This window comes from Bos indicus, chromosome 12 (assembly GCF_029378745.1).
Source record: "Bos indicus isolate NIAB-ARS_2022 breed Sahiwal x Tharparkar chromosome 12, NIAB-ARS_B.indTharparkar_mat_pri_1.0, whole genome shotgun sequence".
Classification (NCBI taxonomy): domain Eukaryota; kingdom Metazoa; phylum Chordata; class Mammalia; order Artiodactyla; family Bovidae; genus Bos; species Bos indicus.
The window spans coordinates 33,049,885-33,062,956 of NC_091771.1; the positions used below are offsets into that span (position 1 = coordinate 33,049,885).

Here is a 13,072-nt window from a genome sequence, read left to right on the forward strand (position 1 = left end):
GCTCTTTAGCTCCTCTTCGCTTTTTGCCATAAGGGTGGTGTCATCTGCATATCTGAGGTTACTGATATTTCTCCAGCAATCTTGATTCCAGCTTGTGCTTCATCCACCCCAGCATTTCGCATGATGTACTCTGCGTGTAAGTTAAGTAAGCAGGGTGACAATATAGAGCCTTGATGTACTCCTTTCCCAATTTTGAACCAGTCCCCACATGGTTATCATTAGTTTCCTGACACAGGAAAGTACCACAAAATTGCTGATTTAGGACAGCAGAGATTTACTGTCTCATGTTTCTTGAGGATAGAAGTCTGAAATCACGGTGTCATCAGCCCATGCTAGATCTGAAGCCTGTAGGGAAGGATCATTCATTCTTTTGGTTTCTGGCCTGTGTCAGCAGAATTCCATTCTTTACGTCCATCTTCACGTGACATTCTCTGTCTCTGCACATCTTCCCTCTATTTGTGTGTCTGTCTCTGAGCCCAAATTTCTCTCTTTTATAAGAACACTAGTTACATTGGATTCGGGTTCGTCCTAATGACATCATCTTAATTTAGTTAAATCTGCGAACAACTTATGCTATAGTTTTCAAGTTTGTGTCCTGCCTCCCATTCATATGTTGAAATCCTAACCCCCCAAAGGTATTTGTAGGTGGGGTCTTCGGAAGGAGCTTAGTCATGAAAGTGCTGCTCTCATCAATGGCATTATTGCCTCATAAAAGAGGGTCCAGAGGCACCATAGACCCTCTTCCAGGTGAGAACACAGAATGCGCCAGTTATGAATCAGGTGGATGGTTTTTATCAGAACGTGATCATGCTGGTGTCTTGATCTTGAACTTCTCAGCTTCCAAAATTGTGAGAAACAGATTTCTGTTGTTTATAAGCTACCCTATCTGTGGTATTCTATTATAGTGGCCCAAACAGATCTAGACAATATATTTCTGAATATGATCACATTGAGGTACTACTCCAAGGTCAGGATGTCAATATATTAATGTTTCCTTTGGTGGGGAAACACAATTCCACCTATAAAAATTATGATGTATACTCATTTTGCATAGTGGTAGATTTTAAATACTTTGCTAAAGATTTTTGTGTCCATGTTTATAAAGTATTTTGTACCATTTTTTTCTTGTAATGACTTTGGTTTTGGTATCACTATAATGTGGCTTCATAAAATATTTTGGGAAGAGTTCCTGCTTCCCCTCTTATTTTTCTGTGGCTAACTTTAAGATTTTCCCTTTGACTTTTGTTTTCTGTATTACTACATGTGTACGTATGATTTTGTTTTTATTTATCTTATAAATATTTGTTGGTTTTCTTGCTTTTGTAGAAGAGTCATAGCCATTGGTTCTTCACATGTTGCTTCTGCTCCATTTTTTTTCCTCCTCTCTTTTCCCTGTGAGACTCCAATTAAATTTTTGTTAGATCATTTTACTTTATTGACTTGAATTTCTTTATGTATATTCCATCTATTCCCTTCCCCAAGCTGTATTTTTCATAATTTCTCAGATCTCTATTTCATCTTATTATTTTCACTTTCAGCAGCAGCCTATCTGCTGCCAAATTTGTCCACTGAATTTTTAAGTTTGACTATGACTTTCCTCATTTATAGAGGTTTTGTCTGATTCTTTTTCACACTTGTTGGATTACTTCTCATAGTTTCTCTCCTTATAGGTATGTTAAAGCTTATCTTTTTTTTTTAATATGGTTATTTTCTTTCTAAAGAAACCTGTACCTTCTAACTCAAGCATTTGAAATCTTTAGTGGGTAGTTTCTGCCATCTTTTATTCATAATGCTGATTATTTATGTTACTTTGCTTCCTTTTTTGGCTGTATATTACTCCTTCCCCTCCATAAGTAATTTGTGGGGATTTTTTGAGGCTTAGGATGATGGTATTTTTCTTTGGAGTGGACTCCTATTTGTTTCAGTCATTTCTAGCCCTACCAGTGCTGAACCCTTTTAAATGAAGCTTGAGGTTTCTTTCAACTCTGGTGATGCCAGTTTGGGTTATTTTGCTAGACAGCCAGCCCACCAGAAGTTATAGCCTCCCAGGCTGTGTTCTCTGTCTCCTTCCTTCTTTACTCCCTCCCTTCCTTTCTCTTTCCCTCTTCTCTTTTTCTCTCTCCTTCCTCAGGAGATGAATCTGTGTGATCATAGGGTTCTTTCAGATTCCCTAAGCCTTTCAGGACCTGAGCCTTGACTTATATACCCTCTATTTCTCTATAGTTAACTTTAGTAGGACTTTGCAAATTTCTTCTTGGAAAAAGTGCTTTTTTATTTTTTTTCACCTATTTTTCTGGACTTTTTGCTTTTGACTGAATTTTTGCCCAATAATAGCTCTTATCTTGACTATTCAATGCATTCAAAAAACTAAAAAAAAAAAATTTTTTTTTTTAGCATTTTAAAATGTTTCAGTAGAGAGTTTGGTCACAATAAGATTGCCCACCATTATCTAAAGCCTTACTTTTGTGTCTAAATAAATCACTGCTTAACTACTAGTCTTGATTACCAAAGTTTTTCATTCATTTCTTGGTGGGATATTCAATCTTCTGTCTCTGGCCTGAATGTTTCAGTGGTAGAGTATAAGTGTGGCCCCAGGATTCCCTTTCCTTCCAAACTTTGTAGGTGATTAAATTAGTTTTAGGGGACTTGCCTGGTGGTCCAGTGGTTAAGAATCTGCCTTGCAATGCAAGGATGTGGGTTTGATCCCTATTCTTAGAACTAAGATCCTGCATGTCGTGGCAACTAAACCTGTCTGCTGTAACAACTGAGCCCTGGCGGTCCGCAGCCTGCACAACACAAGACACAGGGAGGATCCCCAGTATGCAACCAAGACCCCACACAGCCAAATAAATGCATTGAATAAACTAGCTTTTGATTGAGAATAATGATTTAAAAAAAAAAGAATAATGATCTGTTTTTCATTATTCTTAAAGTCCAGCAAACTTTGTCAGGAAGTGTCTTGGCATTGGGCATTGATTGTTTTGTATCAGATTTTCCTTAATCATGTCATGCCCCTTAAACGTCTTTAATAACAAGCTTCTTCTACCATGGCTTTGAATATTTTTATTTGTATTTTTTTATTTGCATTAGTAACTGCTTAGTTAATTTTTTCATTTTTTGTTTCTTTCTCAAGGACAACAAATATACACACATTGGATGTACTTTGTCCTAAATTTATAATTTTTCTCCAATTCTTTATCCTCTGTGCTCTTTCAAATTTCATCTTGCTTAGTTTTCTGTAGTATGTGCAGCACACCCCCTCTCTTCAGTTATTATTTGAGTTGCTTCAATGTAGATTTTCATTTTCTTAAGGTATTTTGCTCTTTCATTTCTTCCCTGAGCTCTTTCAGGTCAGTTGAAAATTCTTCTGAAGTTTTATTATCACTTTACTTTTTGAAGATTTTTTTAATGTGAACCGTTATTAAAGTCTGTATTGAATTTATTACAATATTTCTTCTGTTTTATGCTTTGGTTTTTTGGCCAGAAGGCATTGTGGGATCTTAGCTCCCATACCAGGAATCGAACCTTCACCCCTTGAATTGGAAGGCAAAGTCTTAACCACTATACCACCAGGGAAGTCTCTATTATCACTTTAAAAATGATTTGTTTTGAGCTCTTGTTTCATCATGGCTGTATTTAATTTCTTTTAAAGCAGATGCGTTTTCTATGTGTTTTGTTACTTAATTCTTTTGATATGCAAACCACAATTCCCTTTGTCTTTTGTTCCTTTGACTTTGTCATATTTTGGGCAAAAGCCTGCATGACTTTGCATTGATCCTGTGCTGGATCACTTTTTCCTGCTGCTCAGTTTCCTGGACCACTCTCCAGCCCAGGTACCTGCTGAGGAAGGAGGTGAGCAGGGGCATCGCCTTAGGCTTGGCCCTTCCCAGTGGGAACAGTTGGCCACTGGCAACCTTCCCTTAGATTGCAGGTCAGCAGGCTTTACGAGGTAGCCCTGATGACACAGGTCTCTGGTTGGGTAAAGACCCAGAGCTTTGTTTACTTCCATCAGCAGCAGCTTAGCTGTCAGTCACCTCTTTTCTTGTGTTTCTCTTGTATCTTCCCCTCACTCATGGATTCTTTATTAGTGAAATGTGGGAAGAGAAATACCTAGATTAAGCTACAATTATGAGAGTCCAATCCCTGAGGCAGAGAATCTGAACATCTACTTTAACCCTGAGCTGAAAGAATTTTGACAAATCTGGGCAATGTGGGCTATGGACAGATACACAGTTACTTTCTCCATGTGGATGGTGCACAGGCCAGAGCCCCTCCCCAAGCTGGCCTCTCCTTCTCACCACAAACAAAGCTGCCTTTGGCCCTTTGGTCAAAAGCCTGCCTTCTTCTTCAATTAGTAGATGTCTGAGTAAGAAAGCTACATAGGCAAGGAAGACTATTTAAGACTCTTACAGAAAGAAGGGAGACAGAACTCAACTCAGCTGACACAAAGGACTGGAGAGAGATTTTTAAGAGCTGAGGTGGGGAAGAGGGGGATCATGGACAATCCAGGGTTTGAACATTCACTTTACCCAAAGAAAAAGTACAGCTTCTCCCCTTTCACAATAGGAGGGAGTTTTCCAGCTTTGAGCAGGGCGTCAGCTGAAGTCAGGAGTCTATGGTCCTGGATGATTGCATTTCAGAGATATCCCAGGTCCTTGAGAAAGATTCCCTGAATCTTAAAGTTGGTAAAGGTCTTTTGAGATTTACATACATTTAAAAGGGCATAGAGTAAGTTTAGTTACAATTACAGGTTATCTAAAGAGAATACTTTAGAAAAAAGAAAAGTGACTTCAAGGGCCTGCAGGCAGAAAGACACCCTGTTTGGACTTTAGTCTAGATGAAGGTCATCTTGGTCAGGGTTCAGGTTTCTGATCTGGGAGCCATTGCTCCTTAGCCAAGACACTCTTCAGGGGAGCACCCATCCCATACCCCCCTCTGCTTCTCTTTCTTCTGTCTCTTGCCTCCACCTCTTTCTGGGTCCAGCTGCTGGGTCCTAATTCATGGTCCCTCACCCCTTTCTTGGGTCCTGTGCCCACCCAGAGCCTCTAGGGCAGGGGAGGGGTGGGGTATGTGAGCTGTGGAGGAGTCTGGCTGCCCCCTCCATGCAGGACAGCAGGGGAAGGCTGCCCTATCTCTCTTGGCCCAGGTCATGATCCCTGGGGGCAAAGAACGCTGTCCTCCCCAGGGTACTCAAGAGAGGCTGTGTGTGACCCCTCCACACACACACAGACACACACACACAGAGTCCCCGCTGCCCTCCCTGGAGCTTGCCTTCACCTGAGTTTCCATGTAATATCTTGGTGCCTTCTTGTCACAGGACCCGTTCGCTTCTCTGGGGGCTGTCAGAGGTGGAGGAAAAGATGGGCTGGAGGCAATCTCTGCAAGGAGCAGACGTGCCAATGGGCCGCACCATTTACCTCAACGAACCCCTTAGGAACGCTTTCTGTGAAAACTCCATCAGGTGAGAAGACTGTGGAGGTAGGAGGAGAGGAAGGAGGAAGGAGGCTGTGGTCTTCTCCGCAATAAACAACACTGTGTGTGGATGCTCCAGGCTAGAACAGCGTTCTTGAACCTGCAGGAACTCACTGCAGAGAATAGGATTTGTCTCCACCTCCCCTTCGAGGCTTCTTGAAGTCGCTCTCTGCTCTGACTTGTCCCCATTCACAGGCACCCACCCACCAGCTGAATGTGCTCTAGCAAAACCACTTGCTAGGGAGCAGGGGAAAGCCCTTGCCAGGGGAGCCACCCACCAACATCACCCACTGGGGAATGAGCAGTAGCTAGGAAGAGTTCTGCTTCCTGAGGAATTCACTGAGCTGAGTACTGAAACTCTGCAGAGGCAGTTTAGATGAAAGCCTAAAAGGGACTTTTTTCATATATATGTTTATAACTTCCCCGGTGGTTCAGATGGTAGAGAATCCACCTGCAATGCAGGAGACCTGGGTTCTATCCCTGGGTCAGGAAGATCCCCTGGAGAAGGAAATGGCTACCCACTCCAGTATTCTGGAGACTTCCATGGACAGAGGAACCTGGTGGTCTATAGTCCATGGGGTCGCAAAGAGTTGGACATGACTGAGGAACTAACACACATACGCACACACACATATATATGTGTATATACGTATACACACACACACACACACACACATACACATATATTCTTTATTTTTTTAAAACCAGGCTCTAAGGCCAGAGGTTGGATACATGAGCTCAGTAGTCAGTAAGCTTTTTCACTATTAACTAACTAATCAAAGAGCTTAAAAATGTACATCACTGACTTGGCAAGAGAAAGAGGATATCTCTGAAGCCAAAAATGAAGGCAAAGCAGGAACCCAAAGAGGTCAAGGATGCTGATGTGGCTGGTTTCTGAGGACACCTGCCCAGTTCTAGTGACTTAGGGCTTCAGATTTCGTGCTCAGTGGGAGGAGGGAACTCAAACCTAAGGCCACACCTGGTGGAAAACAGAATTGGAAACCCACCACCGTAATACTGGGTCTTTGAAGGATAACCTCCTAAATGAAGGGAGAATAAAACATCTGATTTTTAAAAGACACATGATGAAGAAACTTAACCTCTTTTAAATTTGGCTCTGGCTTTAATATTTATAAAATTATTTTATATATCAATAGTCTTAAAAGTTATTAAATGTAATGAACTTGAAGAACAGTTTTGGATTGCTAATTATTAATTCTATTTAGTTCATAAGTCTTTCAAAAACATCCTGCCTAGGGAATTCTTCAAATTCGATGAGGATGAATTAAAAGAAGAAATATTAAATTTCCTATCTAAAAACTCCAAAAGTTTGGTAAAATAACATGCATAATATCTGGCAAATCCAAACATAATAAAGAATATAAGGAGTATATGAAAAGAGGAAAGTATTAAAGATAAGTGAGGTACCCAGAACACATTTTTTTAAATTAACCATACTTCAATAGATTTTACAAAGATATTTGAAGAATTTGATTCTTTATATTTTTGGATTTATAGTACTCTTGCTTGGAAAATCCAATGGACGGAGGAGCCTGGTAGGATGCAATCCATGGGGTTGCTAAGAGTCAGACACGACTGAGCGACTTCACTTTCACCTTTCACTTTCATGCACTGGAGAAGGAAATGGCAACCCATTCCGGTGTTCTTGCCTGGAGAATCCCAGGGATGGCTAAGCCTGGCGGGTTGCCGTCTATGGGGTCGCACAGAGTTGGACACTACTGAGGCGACTTTGCAGCAGCAGCAGCAGAGCTAAAATTTTTAAACCAGTCACATCTACCTATCATCTCTCTGTCATGGTCTGAATTCCCCCAAAGTTCATATGTTGAAATCCTAGCCCTCCAATGTGATGTTTTAGGAGGTGGAGCCCTTGGGAAATGATGGGATCATTTGGGCAGAGTCCTCATTAGTGGACTTGCGACCTTATAAAAGGGCCCCAGAGAGCTGCCTTGCCCCTTCCACAATGTGAGGTTACACTGAGGATGTCGGTGGTGAAGTGGACACCCACCAGACACTGAATTTGCTGGTGCCATGATCTCAGACCCCCAGACTCTGGAACTGTGAGAAATAAATGTCGGTTGTTTATAAGCACCCAGTTTATGGTATGTTTGTTACGGCAGCTCAAATAGACTAGACGCTATCCTAGACCAGAAGACACACTGTCTATACTTTTATACATGTTAAATAGCCTTCACCAGCGATGATGCCGGTTTACACCTACATCATCAGTTTGAGAGCTCATGTTTCCTTGTGTCCTTGCTGATAATGCTGGGATTGCTCAGTCACTCAGTCATCGGTGTGAGATGTGAAAGCCTCTCTTTGTTTTTATTCCTTTGATTAGTAAAGGTTTATTTGCTTGCTTTATGTTTACTGGCCACTTGTATTTATTCTTTTGATAATTACTTGTTTATGCTTTAGATCCATTTTTATATTATGGTAAATGTTGTTTGCTTAATGGTTTTTAAAGACTCACTGTATACCAGAGATATTAGCCTCTTTTTCCTATGTGCTACAAATATATTTTTCCTAGTTGCGTATCATTTTTCAGTCTTGTAGTGCTTTCTTTCTGAACAGAACTTATATTTTTATATATCAAAATTTTGCTCATTACCAGGTTGTGTTCCTTATTACCTTCTCATTTGCATGTGTTTATTTTTTTTCTTTTGAATTTTTTGCTATGTATTGGAGTGTAGCTGATTAACAATTTTGTGATAGTTTCAGTTGAACAGCAAAGGGATTCAGTCATGCATATGTCTAGATAGCATGCTGCTCTCTGCTTTCAGATCCCTGGTTCTCCACATCTGCCTATGTATTCACAGTACTTCATGAAGTGGAGAAATTTTTCTTCTACCTTGGGTTTTTTTAAAGGTAACAATGAATGCTGTGAAAAAAGACAGTATCTTTAGAAAAGGCACAGCATTTTAAAACAATGTTTTATCCACTTCTGAGTTGTAACCAAATTTTGTGTTTTCCATTGATGTTTCCTGAGTTCAGAAGGTTAACTTTCTACCTTTCTACCCACAGCACAGCCAAGTACAGCATGTGGTCATTTCTCCCTCGATATTTGTATCTGCAGTTTAGCAAAACTGCCAACGCCTTCTTCCTGTTCATCACTATATTGCAGGTGATGTTTTGAACATGTTGTTAGATTCAGATTTCTAAGAAGTACAAAAGGTACAACAATCTCATGAGTGTGACACAGAGAATAAGTTTAAGCACTATAAAGAGAGAACTCTCTTCTTCAAATATTTAACTTACTCATTGAGACACTAAACTCCATTTCTGGGCTGAAAGACATGTTGGTGAACAGTAGATGAATTAATGAGATATATTTGAAGTGACTTTTGTCATTTGTGCTACCTCCATAATACGATGATTTTACTCTATTTTGAAAGATATAATTCACTCTCTCATGTTAGTTTAAAATAATATCTTCCCCGCCAATAATGATAAGAACACTTAACATGAGGTCTAGCACCTTAACAAACTTTTAAGTCTCCAATCTCCAATAAAGTGCTATTACTGCAGGACCTTTGCTGCCCAGCAGATCTCTAGAACGTCTTCATCCTGCATAATGGAAGCTTTCTACTCACTGAGTAACAGCTTCCCCCCCACCCCCCACCCCCCTGCCATCACCAGCCTCTGGCACCTACTGTTCTCCTTGATAATTCTGTTAGTTTGACTGTTTTAGATACCTGATATCAACAGAGTCATAGGATTGTCCTTCTGTGACGGGCTTTTATCACTTCCATAATTTTCTCAAGGGTCATCCATGTTGCACATAGGACAGAATTTCCGTCTTTTCAGGCTGAACTAGGTATATGTACTATTATACACAGAAATAATAAGCAAGCAAAAGTACTAAGGCAGCATAGAGAGTGTACCTAGGCCCACGTCTAGAAATATAGTCTAAATACTGACTTAAAACTCAACATTAAAAAAACAAAGGTCGTGGCATCTAGTCCCATCACTTCCTGGAAAACAGAAGAAGAAAACATGGAAGCAGTGGCAGATTTTATTTTCTTGGGCTCCAAAATCACCGCAGATGGTGACCGCAGCCATGAAATTAAAAAACGCTTGCTCCCTGGAAGTAAGGCTGTGGCAAACCTACACAGCATATCAAAAAGCAGAGCCATCACTTTGCTGACAAAGGTCCATATATTCAAAGCTATGGAGCTATCCCACATTAAAGGTCAGGAAGGGTGGCGGTGAGGAGATACCCCTCGTCCAAGGTAAGGCGCAATGGCTGCGCTTTGCTGGAGCAGCCGTGAAGAGATACTCCACGCCCAAAGTAAGAGAAACCCAAGTAAGACGGTAGGTGTTGCAAGAGGGCATCAGAGGGCAAACACACTGAAACCATACTCACAGAAAACTAGTCAATCTAATCACACTAGGACCACAGCCTTGTCTAACTCAATGAAACTAAGCCATGCCCGTGGGGCAACCCAAGACGGGCGGGTCATGGTGGAGAGATTTGACAGAATGTGGTCCACTGGAGAAGGGAATGGCAAACCACTTCAGTATTCTTGCCTTGAAAACCCCATGAACAGTATGAGAAGGCAAAATGATAGGATACTGAAAGAGAAACTCCCCAGGTCAGTAGGTGCCCAATATGCTACTGGAGATGAATGGAGAAATAACTCCAGAAAGAATGAAGGGATGGAGCCAAAGCAAAAACAATACCCAGCTGTGGATGTGACTGGTGATAGAAGCAAGGTCCAATGCTGTAAAGAGCAATATTGCATAGGAACCTGGAATGTCAGGTCCATGAATCAAGGCAAATTGGAAGTGGTCAAACAAGAGATGGCAAGAGTGAATGTTGACATTCTAGGAATCAGCAAACTAAAATGGACTGGAATGGGTGAATTTAACTCAGATGACCATTATATCTACTACTGCGGGCAGGAATCCCTCAGAAGAAATGGAGTGGCCATCATGGTCAACAAAAGAGTCCGAAATGCAGTACTTGGATGCAATCTCAAAAACGACAGAATGATCTCTGTTCATTTCCAAGGCAAACCATTCAATATCACAGTAATCCAAGTCTATGCCCCAACCAGTAACGCTGAAGAAGCTGAAGTTGAATGGTTCTATGAAGACCTACAAGACCTTTTAGAACTAACACCCAAAAAAGATGTCCTTTTCATTATAGGGGACTGGAATGCAAAAGTAGGAAGTCAAGAAACACCTGGAGGAGACCCCACCCCGGAGGCGGGGCCCTTCCAGTGACACTTTGGACAGCGGCGGCCTGGGCGGAGGCTCCCGCGAAGAAAAAAAAAAAAAGAAACACCTGGAGTAACAGGCAAGTTTGGCCTTGGAATACGGAATGAAGCAGGGCAAAGACTAATAGAGTTTTGCCAAGAAAATGCACTGGTCATAACAAACACCTCTTCCACCAACACAAGAGAAGACTCTATACATGGACATCACCAGATGGTCAACACTGAAATCAGATTGATTATATTCTTTGCAGCCAAAGATGGAGAAGCTCTATACAGTCAGCAAAAACAAGACCAGGAGCTGACTGTGGCTCAGACCATGAACTCCTTATTGCCAAATTCAGACTTAAATTGAAGAAAGTAGGGAAAACCACTAGACCATTCAAGTATGACCTAAATCAAATCCCTTATGATTATACAGTGGAAGTGAGAAATAGATTTAAGGGCCTAGATCTGATAGATAGAGTGCCTGATGAACTATGGAATGAGGTTCGTGACATTGTGCAGGAGACAGGGATCAAGACCATTCCCATAGAAAACAAATGCAAAAAAGCAAAATGGCTGTCTGGGGAGGCCTTACAAATAGCTGTGAAAAGAAGAGAAGCGAAAAGCAAAGGAGAAAAGTAAAGATATAAATATCTGAATGCAGAGTTCCAAAGAATAGCAAGAAGAGATAAGAAAGCCTTCTTCAGCGATCAATGCAAAGAAATAGAGGAAAACAACAGAATGGGAAAGACTAGGGATCTCTTCAAGAAAATCAGAGATACCAAAGGAACATTTCATGCAAAGACGGGCACAATAAAGGACAGACATGGTATGGACCTAACAGAAGCAGAAGATATTAAGAAGAGATGGCAAGAATACACAGAAGAACTGTACTAAAAAGATCTTAACGACCCAGATAATCACAATGGTGTGATCACTGACCTAGAGCCAGACATCCTGGAATGTGAAGTCAAGTGGGCCTTAAAAAGCATCACTACGAACAAAGCTAGTGGAGATGATGGAATTCCAGTTGAACTATTCCAAATCCTGAAAGATGATGCTGTGAAAGTGCTGCACTCAATATGCCAGCAAATTTGGAAAACTCAGCAGTGGCCACAGGACTGGAAAAGGTCAGTTTTCATTCCAATCCCAAAGAAAGGCAATGCCAAAGAATGCTCAAACTACCGCATGATTGCACTCATCTCACATGCTAGTAAAGTAATGCTCAAAATTCTCCAAGCCAGGCTTCAGCAATACATGAACTGTAAACTTCCAGATGTTCAAGCTGGTTTTAGAAAAGGCAGAGGAACCAGAGATCAAATTGCCAACATCTGCTGGATCACGGAAAAAGCAAGAGAGTTCCAAAAAAACATCTATTTCTGCTTTATTGACTATGCCTAAGCCTTTGACTGTGTGGATCACAATAAACTGTGGAAAATTCTGAAAGAGATGGGAATACCAGACCACCTGATCTGCCTCTTGAGAAATTTGTATGCAGGTCAGGAAGCAACAGTTAGAACTGGACATGGAACAACAGACTGGTTCCAAATAGGAAAAGGAGTTCGTCAAGGCTGTATATTGTCACCCTGTTTATTTAACTTCTATGCAGAGTACATCATGAGAAACCCTGGACTGGAAGAAACACAAGCTAGAATCAAGATTGTAGGGAGAAATATCAATAGCCTCAGATATGCAGATGACACCACCCTTATGGCAGAAAGTGAAGAGGAACTCAAAAGCCTCTTGATGAAAGAGAAAGAGGAGAGTGAAAAAGTTGGCTTAAACCTCAACATTCAGAAAACGAAGATCATGGCATCCGGTCCCTCCACTTCATGTGAAATAGATGGGGAAACAGTGGAAACAGTGTCAGACTTTATTTTTCTGGGCTCCAAAATCACTACAGATAGTGACTGCAGCTGTGAAATTAAAAGACGCTTACTCCTTGGAAGGAAAGTTATGACCAACCTAGATAGCATCTTCAAAAGCAGAGACATTACTTTGCCAACAAAGGTCCGTCTAGTCAAGGCTATGGTTTTTCCTGTGGTCATGTATGGATGTGAGAGTTGGACTGTGAAGAAGGCTGAGCGCCGAAGAGTTGATGCTTTTGAACTGTGGTGTTGGAGAAGACTCTTGAGAGTCCCTTGGACTGCAAGGAGATCCAACCAGTCCATTCTGAAGGAGATCAGCCCTGGGATTTCTTTGGAGGGAATGATGCTAAAGCTGAAACTCCAGTACTTTGGCCACCTCATGTGAAGAGTTGACTCATTGGAAAAGACTCTGATGCTGGGAGGGATTGGGGCAGGAGGAGAAGGGGATGACAGAGGATGAGATGGCTGGATGGCATCACTGACTCGATGGATGTGAGTCTCAATGAACTC

The 13,072-nt window shown here is 41.2% G+C and overlaps 1 protein-coding gene across 1 annotated transcript in view; it reads left to right on the forward strand.

Moving 5' to 3' along the window:
• The first annotated feature begins 713 nt into the window (after positions 1-713).
• Positions 714-13,072, forward strand: part of LOC109567039 (phospholipid-transporting ATPase IB-like) — a 92,998-nt gene continuing 80,639 nt past the window's right edge. Inside the window, exons 1-3 of the mRNA XM_070800263.1 lie at positions 714-848; positions 5,318-5,461; positions 8,515-8,614. Coding sequence (XP_070656364.1) covers positions 5,361-5,461; positions 8,515-8,614 — 201 coding nt within the window. The 5' untranslated portion in view covers positions 714-848; positions 5,318-5,360. The remainder of the gene's footprint in view (positions 849-5,317; positions 5,462-8,514; positions 8,615-13,072) is intronic.